This window comes from Chlorocebus sabaeus, chromosome 25, assembly GCF_047675955.1.
Source record: "Chlorocebus sabaeus isolate Y175 chromosome 25, mChlSab1.0.hap1, whole genome shotgun sequence".
Classification (NCBI taxonomy): Eukaryota; Metazoa; Chordata; class Mammalia; order Primates; family Cercopithecidae; genus Chlorocebus; species Chlorocebus sabaeus.
In genome coordinates, this window is record NC_132928.1 from 61,942,458 (window position 1) to 61,955,196 (window position 12,739).

General features: G+C 48.9%; 1 protein-coding gene across 3 annotated transcripts in view; it reads right to left on the minus strand.

Moving 5' to 3' along the window:
- The window catches only part of RCSD1 (RCSD domain containing 1), a 75,115-nt gene that overhangs the window by 2,650 nt on the left and 59,726 nt on the right, over positions 1 to 12,739 (minus strand). For 2 of the 3 annotated variants that reach the window (XM_007989652.3, XM_037986005.2), the window contains 2 exons: positions 8,881 to 9,084; positions 5,329 to 6,072 (listed from right to left, as the gene is read on the minus strand). In XM_007989652.3, the coding sequence (XP_007987843.3) occupies positions 5,329 to 6,072; positions 8,881 to 9,084 (948 nt within the window). Of the gene's footprint in view, positions 1 to 5,328; positions 6,073 to 8,880; positions 9,085 to 11,743; positions 11,883 to 12,739 lie in introns of those variants that run through there. The other variant, XM_007989653.3, reaches the window with a different exon arrangement.

The window sequence follows — 12,739 nt, forward strand, 5'->3', positions numbered from 1 at the left end:
TAGGAAGAGGAATATGGCAATGATGTGTAGGGTGAGTCTGGAGACCAGGAGTTCTGTTAGGAATGAGTTGTGATTATAGAGATAGAAAAGAAAGGCTAGCACTGGTATCATCATAGAGATGAGGTTGCGCCATGTTGCCCAGGCTGGTCTCCAGATCCTGGGCTCCAGCGATCCTTATGCCTTGCCTTCCTAAAATACTGGGATCACAGGTGTGAGGGACTGTGCCCTGCCACAATTCCATTACTGATTGAGCTCCCACAAAGCGCTGGTCATGCTCGGGTCTGGGGAGGGTCAAGGAGGAGGAGGGGAAAGGGGAGAAGGAGAAGGAGAGGCAGAGGGATATCTGGGGAGGACAGTTAATGTGTCTGAGGGATGATGGAGGTGGGAATGCAGGGAGTACGTCCCCAGGAGAACTGAGAAGAAATAAGGGCCAAGAACTGAGTCTGTTGACCTGCCAGTTAACCAGGAGGGAGAAGAAAGAAAGAAAGAACAAAGTAAACACTACAAAGTTACAAAGGTAGGGGATTCTGAAGAGAAGGATGTATTTCATCAGCTCAGGGAGAAAAGAATTTCAAATCAAATGTTGAGAAACCAAGGGGAATGACTTGGAAAGCAATTCAATCAGGCAATTAGGAAGTCAGCACTTATCGTTAATACAACAAAGTCTCAGATTTGATGTCCAAACATTTCGAATGTCTTTGTTTGGGTAAGTTAGTCTCTGGCATAGCTGAGTGCCCTACACAATACTGGATACATAATGAGTGTTTGAGAAACACTTACTAAATTTTTATTTATGCATTTATTTGTTTTTAGATGGAGTCTCTGTCGCCCAGGCTGGAGTGGCTCAATCTCAGCTCACTGCAACCTCCACTTCCTGGGTTCAAGAGATTCTCCTGCCTCAGCCTCCCAAGTAGCCGGGACTGCAGGCTCACGCCACCACCCCTGGCTAATTTTTGTATTTTTAGTAGAGACACAGTTTCACCATGTTGGCCAGGCTGATCTCAAACTCCTGACCTCAAGTGATCTGCCCATCTCAGCCTCCCAGAGTCCTGGGATTACAGGTGTGAGCCACCGTGCCTGGATAACACTTGCTAAATTTATTTAAAGTATTAGAGTTGTATCTGATTCTATGCCCTCTTTCCAGGGCAACTTTTCCTTATAAACAGAATCCTAAGTGCAGTGACTTGATATGTCCAGCCTGCCTGTGATCGAAATCCCCACAATGGCTCCTTCTTTCAGCATGACATGTTAAAACACTTGTGAGGGGCAACCTAACAGTAAGGGAACCCTTTAGAGTACTTTCACACATCTGATGCCTTCGGCGTACTTATGGAACTTTCCTGTTTTCTCTCGAAGAACAAATTGCTCCTGCCTTTGTGCTTCACATAACACCCTTCGAGGGCAGAATCCCATTTATTCCACTGCCTTGTCATTATTTGTTTATGTCTCTGTCTTTTTCACTTTTGACTCCCGGTATCTCACATACTGGTAGGGATAATGGGTGCTTATTAAATGCTGATTGCATGAATACAACCATAATTAGTTTGTTTGATCAATCTATTTCTACCACCAAGGAACAAGATGGGAATTAGGTTGGGGGTTAGAAAACTGCTTGGAGGTGTGTGCTGCCTCTGGGGGATCCAGGAAAGACCTGGGACAGGCATGGGTGCCTAAGGAAGCCTATAACTCAAGGGGTCAACCTTGTAATTGTTTTCACTGATGATTCCTTTTGCACTAGTGACTCAGGCATTTTGATTCTGACCTTGACCTGGTTTAAGAGGAACAGAGAGGACTGGAGAACCAGTACCCTCTTCCAGATTAAACAAATTATGCACACGTGCACAGGTACTTTGTAAGCAGTTTATTCTGATGATGGGGCAGGTGCCTAGTATATCAACATTGATAGAGCTCTGTGACTATGGACAACTCCTGTCCTCTCTCAGAGCCTTGGTTTCTTTCTCTCTCTAGACTAGTCTGGGCATGGTGGCTCACACCTGTAATCCCATCATTTTGGGAGGCTGAGGTGGGCAGATCACTTGAGGTCAGGAATTCAAGACCAGCCTGGCCAATATGGTGAAATCCTTATCTCTACTAAAAATACAAAAATTAGCCTGACATGGTGGTGCGGGCTTGTAATCCCAGCTACTTGGGAGGCTGACGCAGGAGAATCACTTGAACGCAGGAGGCAGAGTCTGCAGTGAGCTGAGATTGTGCCACTGCACTCCAGCCTGGGTGACAGAGCAAGACTCCATGTCAAAAAAAAAAAAAAAAAAAGAAACTAGGCAATTGGGTTAAGTGGCATCTCAGAGATGACAAGAGGAAAAGCATTCCTTTCATTCCATTCAGAGGTGGAAGTGGAGCTACTCTTTCTCAACCTGAGCTGCCTGTTTGGGAGGAGTGTGCTCCTGAGGGTGCTGGGCATTCTCTTCCTCTGCCCAGGGCTCTGTCGGGAATATGGAAGTGGCAAGGCTTGAGAGATTACCAATGAGCCTGCCCCAGAGCTCCTGGAGTTCCTGCAGGAAGACTTCTTCTATCTGAGACCTCCCTGAAGCAGCCCTCTTCCCTACTAGCTTTTCAACCAAAGTGACTTTTCAACCCTTCAGGATTGGAAGATGCTGTCAGTGAAATGGGGAGGTCTCCTGGCAAGGCATGTGTCTCCTAACCTGAAAATAAGATGTGGCAACCCCTGGCAGGTGACTACTTGGACCCAGTGACTTCATCCTCAAAAAGGACTAACAGTTTGGGGCATGTATTTGCCTTCTGTAGAGCTGGTGGAATCTCTCAATTCCAGAAGATTCTAAATCTAAAGACTGCTTACGTAGAATGGAAAGTGTTAAAGAAATCTGGAGCACCTCTGCCTGACAACTTAACCCAGGGGTCTCAGTCATAGTTTATAAGTCTTTGGGACTCAGACATTTTTCTCCCTGATCTAGCATGAGTGAGAATAATGTGAGGGTCCCAGGAGATCCCCTAAACACATCAATTCCTCTTATATGTGTACTTCTATCATTAGAGAGTATTTCTTTTGGGTCAATTTCTGTCTTCCTTCAAAATTCATTCATTCACTGAACAAAGATTTTTTAAAGAACCTACTATGTTCCAGATTCTGTAGCAGGTGCTGGAGATGCAGTGAGGAAAAGGAGTAGAGAAAGACAATTAAAAAATACACAGGAGAATTTCAAATAGTGATGTGTTCTGTGATGACGAAGTAGAATCGTGGGAGAGAGTAACTGATGGGGTGGAGGGAGGTCCACTTAGACTGAGTGGCACAGACAGGCCTCAGTGAGAAGGGACCATCTGAGCTGAGCTCTGAGCCATGGGTAAGAAGCGGCCCTGTAAGGATCAGAAGGAATGTCCCACACAGAGGGGACAGCAAGGATAGAGCTCTGAAGTGGGAATGAGCTTGCTGTATTTGAAGAACAAAAAGACCTCAGCATGGCTGGAGCACAGTGAAGGGGAGAGTCAGGGAGAGGTGGGTACGTCCAATCCAAACCCCTAGTACTGGTGAATGTGACCTTATTTGGAAAGAGGTTCTTGGCAGATGTAACTAAGAATCTCAAGACAAGATCCTTCTGGATTTAGGGTAGACCCTACATCTAATGACTGACATCTTTATAAGAGGCAGGAGGGGGACTTTGAGACACACAGTAACAGTGAAAGGCCATGTGATGGAGACGGAGGCAGAGACTGGAGTGGTGCATCTATACGCCAAGAGATGCCATGAATTGCGGCAGCCACCAGGAGCTGGAGGAGGCAAGGGAGAATTCCAAGGGTTGCAGGCAGCCACCGGAACTTAGGGGAGAGGAACAAATTCTCCCCCAAAACTGCTAGAGGAAACCAACCCAACCAACAACTTAATTTTGGAGGCCTGAACTGTAGAACTGTAAGAAAGTATATTTCTATTGTTTTACGCCACCAAGTTTGTGGTAATTTTTTTTATGGCAACCCTAATACAAGAGGAGAATAATTTTAGCAAAGAGCAGTTGATCTAAAAAACAAACCAAACCTGCTGGTTGCTGTCGAGAGAACGGATTATATAGGCAGGGGAAAAAAAAAAAGTGGAAGCAGGAAGCCAGAAAAGAGGCTACTGTAGCAGGAAGCTGATAGTGGTGTGAGTAAATGAATGCATGCATGAATGAATGCACTAACAAAAGTGAAGGGGGAAACAATTGTGGGTGACTGACTTGATGAGGTTGTTAGGGACTCTGCAGGGCTGGTTCTGCTCTTATTTATTTATTTATTTATTTATTTATTTATTTTGAGACGGAGTTTCGCTCTTGTTGCCCAGGCTGGAGTGCAATGGCACAATCTTGGCTCACCGCAACCTCTCTGCCTCCCAGGTTCAAGTGATTCTCCTGCCTCAGCCTCCCTGGTAGCTGAGATGACAGGCATGTGCCACCACGCCTGGCTAATTTTGTATTTTTAGTAGAGATGGGGTTTCTCCATGTTGGTCAGGCTGGTCTCGAACTCCCGACCTCAGGTGATCTGCCCACCTTGGCCTCCCAAAGTGCTGGGATTACAGGCATGAGCCACTGCGCCTGGCCTGGTTCTGCTCTTAAAGCATAGATAGGTGGGCTCAAGATGGGCTTCCTGGGAGTTGGTGGGGAGCAGACGGGCGTAGGGGAAAGGGCCAGTTAGGGCAGGCCTAGGCAGAAGGGCACGGGCTGAGTCACTCCGTCCTCCTCATGTGCAGCAGATGCCCAATTCCTGAGAGAGAGTGAACGTCCCAACGTCACATACAGCCTCTTTCTCTGAGGGCCAACTCAAATGCTACCTTGGCCCTGAAGCATCCCCAACTTTTTGTCCCATCCACACACAAATTGTTTCTGCCAACGGTGCACTTTGGGCTTCCCTAGGAATGCCCCCGTCCACTGCCCTATTCCACCTTGTTTATGCACGTGAAAGAGCTGCTGGTCTCATGTGCTAAACTGAGATGATTTTTAGAAAGGAGCTCCCCTTTCTTTTTCATCTGTGGATCCCCTGCAGCAGCACGCCCAGGCTCCTGCACTCAGCCGGCTTCCATAGAAGCCTCAGTTACTGAGCCGTGCCGAGGCTCGGTCATTCCACACACACCCAGAAGCTTGCCAGAACTCCCAAGTCGGCGAGAAGCTGGCAAGAGCACAAGACACACTTCCCTTTTGTGTCCTTTTGTCCCCTCAGCCTCAGCGATAGCCTTTCTCCAACCAGCTGGCACGAGGCAGGAGCCTGGCACCTTTGTTTCTGCAGATTGAGCTGATTTATGAAGGGATGTACGGAACAGGGCATGTGACAGACGCACACCCTGGTCCTGGCACTGACTTCTGCGTGTGAACGAGCCAGACCACCTACCTCTGGCCTGGGGGCCGCTCGCTCGCTCTGGACCTCACTGCTGGTCTCCAGCTGGGCAGGAGCGGTCTGGAGGCTGCAGCCTGGCTCGAGCACTGCCCCTTCCTGTTGTTTTTCCTTGCCTTTCTCCTGCTTGGGGACATCACCGCCCTTCACTCCTCCAGGGGGACTATGGGGGGTCTCCTTCCCTGCAGCTCCCTCCTCCGGCTTCTTTGTTTCTTGGCTCTCATGTTCAGGTCCCGCCTCTTCATTTTGCACCGTCTCCCCCTTCACCTCTGTAGCCTTTTCCATCTCTGCTTCCTCTCCACCTGGCTTTTCCTCCCTGGGGCTCCCACACCTATTTTCTGCCTCTGGGCCAGAGGTCTGGGGTGCTTCCGGGGCCTCCTCCTGGGCCGGGTGCTGGCCGTCCATGTCCTCTGAACTCCGCCTGGCCTTTTCGCCGTTCTTGACTTCCTCTGTGGCCCTGTCCTCCTCCTGCTTCTCTGTCCTGCTGGGTGACCTCCTCAGAGGAGGCTTTTCAGCGGGCCCCAGGGTTCTCACTCCGTCTCCTGCTGCCCCCTCACTGGACGAAGGGGATCCTGGGGCCTTGCTCTTGGATGGGAACACCTCATCCCCATCCTCTTCCTTAGCACCATTCTCCTGAGATGACTCCGCCGCCCTGAAATCTCCAAGTTCCCCACAGTCTGACTGCGACCTTCGGAATCGCCTGGAGGGAGGGCGCCTTTTGATTGAGCCCCTCGTCCGCACCTGGAAGGAAGTGTTAAGGAAAGTTATCCAAAACCCATAAAAAGGAGGCCAAGAGGAGGGCTGTATGAGCTTTCAATGTCAGTCTGGTGCACTGCTTCACAAGTCCATGCAAGGACCATTTAATTTTCCAGGACAACGAATCATTGTTTGCTATTTATTATAGGTTAGAGTCCTGTGGGATTGTGAAATCACATGGTGACCTGCAGACTTATATTTTGTGAAGATGAAAATGCTTTCCATTAAGTAAAAAACAAAAACAAAAACTCATGATTTTATTACACTGTAAAACATTAACCAGTTTGGTGTCTAATTTTGCAATTTTATTCTGACACTTAAAAAAAATTGCTGCCAGGCATGGTGGCTCACATATGTAATCCAGCACTTTGGGAGGCTGAGGCAGGAGGATCACTTGAGCTCAGGAGTTCAAGATCAGCCTGGGCAACATAGCGAGACTCCATCTCTACTAAAAGTAAGAAAAATGTGCTGGGTGTGCTGATGCATGCCTGTGGTCCCAGCTACTTGGGAGGCTGAGGTGGGAATATAGCCTGAGCCTGGGAGATGGAGGCTGCAGTGAGCTGTCATCACGCCACGGCACTTCAGCCTGGGCAACACAGAAAGACCCTGTATAAAAAAAAAAAAAAGGAAATTGTCTAATTGTCTATAAATGACCAGTTCTTCAAATGCTGTTTCAGTAAGTTTTACCATCTTACAAGTTTCCTCATAAATTGACATGTTGAATAAAATCTTTCTCTATTTTGCGTAAGAGTCAGATTTTTATCTTGTGAAGATGCAAAAATGCTTTCTATCCGGTAAAAAAGATAACTTATGATTTTACTGCACTGTAAAATTTTGAAAAATTTGAAAATTGAACTTTTGAAAATTATACTTTGACAAAGATGAATCGCACCAAGAAGAGTGTTAGAGACCTGCTGACCGTCAGGCCCTGGTGCAGGGACCTCAGGGGTGCTGAGCTGGACACCTGGTGACTAGCTTCCTCTCTTGCCTGACTCTGCCCTTCCCATCCCCCATGAATCTGGCTGATACTGGGAAACCTGAGCAGCCAGATTCCTTTGCTTCTGGAACTCAGGTCCACCACTGTCAGAAGTTATTCCCCAGGAGCACCAGCAGAGCTGCCTGAAGGTGATCTCTCTGGGGAGCATGTGAATCTCAGAATAGGGCCTCTTCTCAGCTCATCAGACTTAGTCAAAGGTGCAATGGAAATGTTCACATCAGATACCCTATCTACTAGAGTGATGCATCCTTTAAAAATTAGTATGTAAGTGGGCTGGGCGTGGTGGTGCATGCCTGTAATCCTAGTACTTTGGGAGGCTTAGGCCAGCGGATCACTTGAGCCCAGAAGCTGCAGGAGCTGGTTGAAGACATGGCAAAACCCTCTCTCTATAAAAAATACAAAACAAGGCATGGTGGGTGCGTGCCTGTAGTCCCAGCTACTAGGAGGCTTGCTTGAGCCCAGGAGGTGGGGGTTGCAATGAGCCAACATCTCACCACTGCACTCCAGCCTGAGTGACAGAGGAAGACCCTGCCTCAACAAAACAAAACAAAACAAAATAATTAGTTTGTAAAATAAATTTTTGTAAATGCTATTTTCCCACTGATTTACATTTTGGTATTTGTCAATCCTAGTTCCCCATCTATGAGGTTTGGAATGAATACTTGGTTTATCAGGGCCTCCCAAGTCCTTTCCTGAGACCATGATGGGGTCAGCTCTGGAAGGTATCAAGGCCCCAGCCCTTAGGACCAGCAGGGTTCCAAAATCACTTCCCCTTGCTACTGTCAGAAGGCTGAAGCCTCCAGGCATTACGACCAGGTAGCAGCTCCTCCCTCCGTGCCCTACCCTGTGAGAAGATGGCTCTTTCTGAAGGTTCCTCTCTGCCTTCAGGGGTCTCCATCCCCTGGCTGGGGAACTTCCACTCTTCCCCTAGCCCACAGGCCCAAGCCTGCCCGAACCCCTCCTTACCACTAGTTTATTTCCTTGAGCCCTCCCTGTTTTTACACATTTGACTTTTTTTTTTTTTTACTAGCTGGAATTCCTAGAATGGCCTAGAAGATCTCATTTCTCCATCATTAATTTTAAAGCCGTACCCATTTAGCATTCCCTGGCACCAGACCCCCAGAAGTCTTGGCTCCTGCTTGGCCCTGGCCCACATTTGTTGGCTACCTGCTTGGCCCGTACCTCTGATCCTTACCTCCTCCCAGCAGGGCCAGGGATGTGATGAAAGCTCACACAGAGGACCAGGGTTGCATCTGTAGAAATGCACCCTGCCGTGTCATTTTTGCAAAGGGAACAGTTTGGATGTTCTTTAACTGGGCCAAGCTGCAGGAAGAATGATTTGAGTCCACACTGGGACACTTAGGACTATTCACACCAGGCCAGACAGGATGTTTTGGAGTTCTAGGGATGCTGCCCAGCATTCTGTGCGAATCACTGATCAGGCCTTTAGCTTTTGCATTCAGCTTTTGACATTAATGAACCATGCAGCTGGGATCAGCCGTGAATTTCCATACCTCTCTCCGCAAAGCAGAGAGCACACCATCCCCCAAGCTTGTCTTGGGGTCGAATGGTATAGTTATAGGGAGAGAAGATGAGCCAGTCAGTCAAGGAAGGTTATCCTAGTTCAGGAATCACTTGCAAAGGAGAGGAGAAATTTCACTTGGGTTAAAACGCAGCTCTGAGAATAACTCTGAACATTTCCTCCTTTCTCCAGGACAACAGGGTAGAGAAAATTCAGGGGTACCAGAGTCCACATTTCCACAGACACACCGCCATAATCTGGAGCTAGAATTTACCTTGTTGTAACAGGGCAGATGACTGCCTTCAGGGGGCTGGTCGAAGCTGACAGGCACCTCCTCTGCCTCGCTGGGCCGAGACCGCACACCAGGGCTACTAGGGGTAGACGGTGGGCTGTGAAACGGCGACACCATGGCCTTGAGTCCAGGACTCTTGGGTGAGGCCCCAGGTAGCAGAGCAGCTGGGTCAAAGGTTAAATTGGCCTGTCAAGGAAAGATGAAAAACTTCAAATAGGACTGGGGAGAAGATGAAAGCCTCTACTTTAGCTTGTTGCTTACCTGGCCTCAGGCCTGGTTGAGACTAGGTAACACCCGGCTTTTCATGCTAATTCCCAATCCATTATCCACTGTCCCATCACCGCCTGCTCTTGGAAAGCATCACCTACTCTATCCTCCTTCCGCTACCTGGCTTGCCACAGGCTGCATTCCAAAATGCTCAGCCAGCACTGATGGGGATCCAACAAACATGTCCCGGAACAAGCCCAGCTTATCAACAAAGTGGCGAAGCAGCAGCTGCCAGGAGCACCTGTGGTGCCAGGATCTCACAGGAAGTCAGGCTCTCTGATCGCCTTTCTCATCAGAGTCAATAGTACTCACTCCCACTGGATGCCTACTATTGCCGGGCACAGGTAGCCGTGTCCTCCACAGCAACCCTACACGTTTAGCTGAGTTCTCATTGCACAATCAAGAAAGTGGCTAAGGGATCTGCCCTGAGATTCACACCGGGTCTGATTCTCCCTCAGCCTCCAGGTATCAGGTTCCTGCTTAACAGACGGCAGAGTGGTGAACACAGTAGGCCGCTGAGCTCCTCCAGGAAGAAGGCAGCAGGACACACCATAGTATGAGCCACCACTTGGGGTATCAAGGTACAGGTGTGACCCGATCAAAATGAAAGGTGGCCAAATGGGAGTCACCCAAAGGTAATGAAAACCTCAGGAAGTCTTGAGTTTGGTTGAGAAGGAGGCAGATGGTCCCAGATGCCCGAAGGTGTCCACGGGGGGGAACGTGCGTGAGTGTCCAATCCTCTTTAAGGCCATCTAGGGGTGCTTCTCCTGCCCTCGGCATTCCTGAATCACCGCAGAGCTGCATCCCGCAGACCCTGTGGCAGTGGCGAACCAGGAGACAGAGCCACTTTGAGACTTCACAGAGAAGGGACGGAGTGTGAGGGGCAGACGGTGCAATGGGAAGTTCATGGGTTTTCCACACCGACAGATCTGACTTTAAATACTGGACCTTTCACTTAGTAGCAGTGTGACCCTCAGGCCTTCAACAAGTCCAACAGCCTTTCTGAATCTCAGATTCTTTGTCTGTCCAAACCTCTTGTCCTGACTTCCAAAGTCTTTTCTGTCTGGTCCCTGTGTACTCTTTCCTGCCCCACACTCACACCCTCTCCCTCCCGGCTCCCCTTGGCCACCTTCCCACCTCCCACCAGCCAGACTCTGCTGTCCTGGAGACCTCCTATGTATACTTTAGGACTTGCAGACTTGAAAGCATTGCACACGTTTAGAAGGGTGTTCGTGTTTTCATTGTGATCTTAAGAAAGAAGGTATCATACAGACAAGACCGAGTCATGGTAAGAGTTCAAGATATAAAATACGAAAGTTAAAGAGCATACTAGCCCAAACTATGTCAAAAAGCAGCATATGAAGCTGGGCGCAGTGGTGTGTGCCTGTAATTCTTACTACACAGGAGGCTGAGGTGGGAGGATTGCTTGAGCCCTGGAGTCTGAGAGTTTGAGTCCATCCAGGGCAACAAAGCAAAGCAAGACCCCATCTCAAAAAAAAAAAAAAAAGAAGAAGAAAAAAAAGGCAGTAAATGGGGAGTACCCAGGGAAGGATTTGCAGCACAGTTGCTGTGCAGGTTGATGTGCTGGCATGACTGAGAGGGCTTCATGGCAGAGGGGGTTCACTGGACCTTAGAGGAAGTGCCCTTCTCTAAATTTCAAGCAGAGAAATTCCCTCTGTAAGACTGCTTGCAAATAAAATGGATGTTGACAGTCAGCAGAAAAGCTGAGTTGTGAATTTTGGACTATCCTAAAAAAGAAAACCCCTAGTTCACAATTCATTCAGTAGAATAGTTAGAAGAAAATCTAGCTGGTGATGTATTTCTTAGCTCTTTCTCCCACATATTCCCAAGAAAGTAAGGTTCCTGTGGGATTTGGCTAAGTTGTCGTTCTATTGCTGACAATCTCAATGAGATTGAACAACTAGACATCCAAACCACATTCTCAAGTTGTTGTGTTTCCCCAAAAGACTCACTAATGCCTGGAAAAAGGAATGGGTCCAAAACTGCAGGGTACACAACATTTGGTAACTGGTTTCTGGCACTTGAATGAGGACTAGGGTGGGCTGCAGGGAGCCAGAGGTAGGAGTCTTGGGCTGCATCCCTCAGCTGGATGCTAGGAGGGGTGCTGGAGTTCTGGGATCCCTTCTGAGAGATCCCTGTTACATATTTAGGAGCCCTGCAGTCTCCCAGAGTGACAGGTAGCACCACCCTATTCCTGCAGCCGGGTGGAGGGCTTCTCAGCTTGAATTAAATTTCAGGTAGACACTGCAGAGCCCTTCCCACCTTCCACAGGGTAGGCTCATGGCCAGAAACCAGAGATGCTTGCCTTAACCCCCAATCAGGCTGGGATCCAAATCTCTAGGCTCTTCCATGGCTGGGAACTACAGAGGCTGTGGCTATTCGTCTTGACACCTTTGGTGCCTTCAGAATGAAGTTGGTGAGCCGGTGCTCTTAGGTGAGCCTGGATGGGAGGCTACGGTGCACAAGAGCCTTGTTCCTTCTCCTGGGTGGTTGGAAAGAGGGTGGGGTGAAAACAGAAACCTCTCCTACAGCCCCCGCCTGGACATAACATACCTACCTCTCCTCTGCACTTTAGCTTCTGCCATTCCTCCACGGGGAACATCTTCCTCCCTCCTTTTCAGCCACCCATCCCTTAGGACAGGCTCAGGACATAGGTGTTTCATAAGACATCCATTAATTACTCTGGCCCACTCCATTCTCTTCTTGCTCTGAAATTCTAGAATGGTGGATCTCACCTGGGGTCGGAGATGGGAGACGATTTTGCCCCCAGGGGACATTTGACAATGTCTAGAGACATTTTTCATTGTTACAACTTGTTGGAGAGTGCTACTGGCATCAGTGGGTAGGACCAGGGATGCTGCTAAACGTCTTGCAGTGCACAGGACAGCCCCTGCAACAACACTATCCAGCTCGAGTAATACCAAGGCTGAGAAACCCTGGTCTCGAGCAGCAGGAGCTGGGCAGTGACCCGCAGTGGACATCTCTGGCAGTGGAAAGCTCTGTCTCCACAAGACTGTGAGCTCAGGGCCAGTGTCTTCTGCTCAATTACAGTCCCAGGGAGCCAACCAGCCCTGGGCATGGTGGGTGAGGGCTCTGGGCACACAGGATTACTGGTGGAGAGGTTGGACAGGATGCTTCCCAAACAACAAACCTGTCCATACTGGTGCAGTGTGCAGCAGCTGAACACCAGCCCTATGCAGGGCTGAAATGGTGTGTGGCTGCATTCAGGCCTTGGGAGAGAGGGCCTGGCTATTTCGGAAATGTTTCTTGCAACTACGGTGTCCTTTCCCATAAGATTCTTTTTTTTTTTTCTTTTCTTTTTTGGAGACAAGAGCTTGCTCTGTCACTCAGGCTGGAGTATAGTGAAGCGACCTCCGTTCAATGCAGCCTCAACCTCCTGGGCCCAAGCGATCCTCCCACCTTGGCCCTCAGAGTAGCTGAGACTACAGATGCACATCACCATGCCTGGTTAATTTTAAAATATTTTGTAGAGATGGTGTCCCACTATGTTGCCCAGGCTGGTCTTGAACTCCTGGGCTCAAGTGATCCTCCA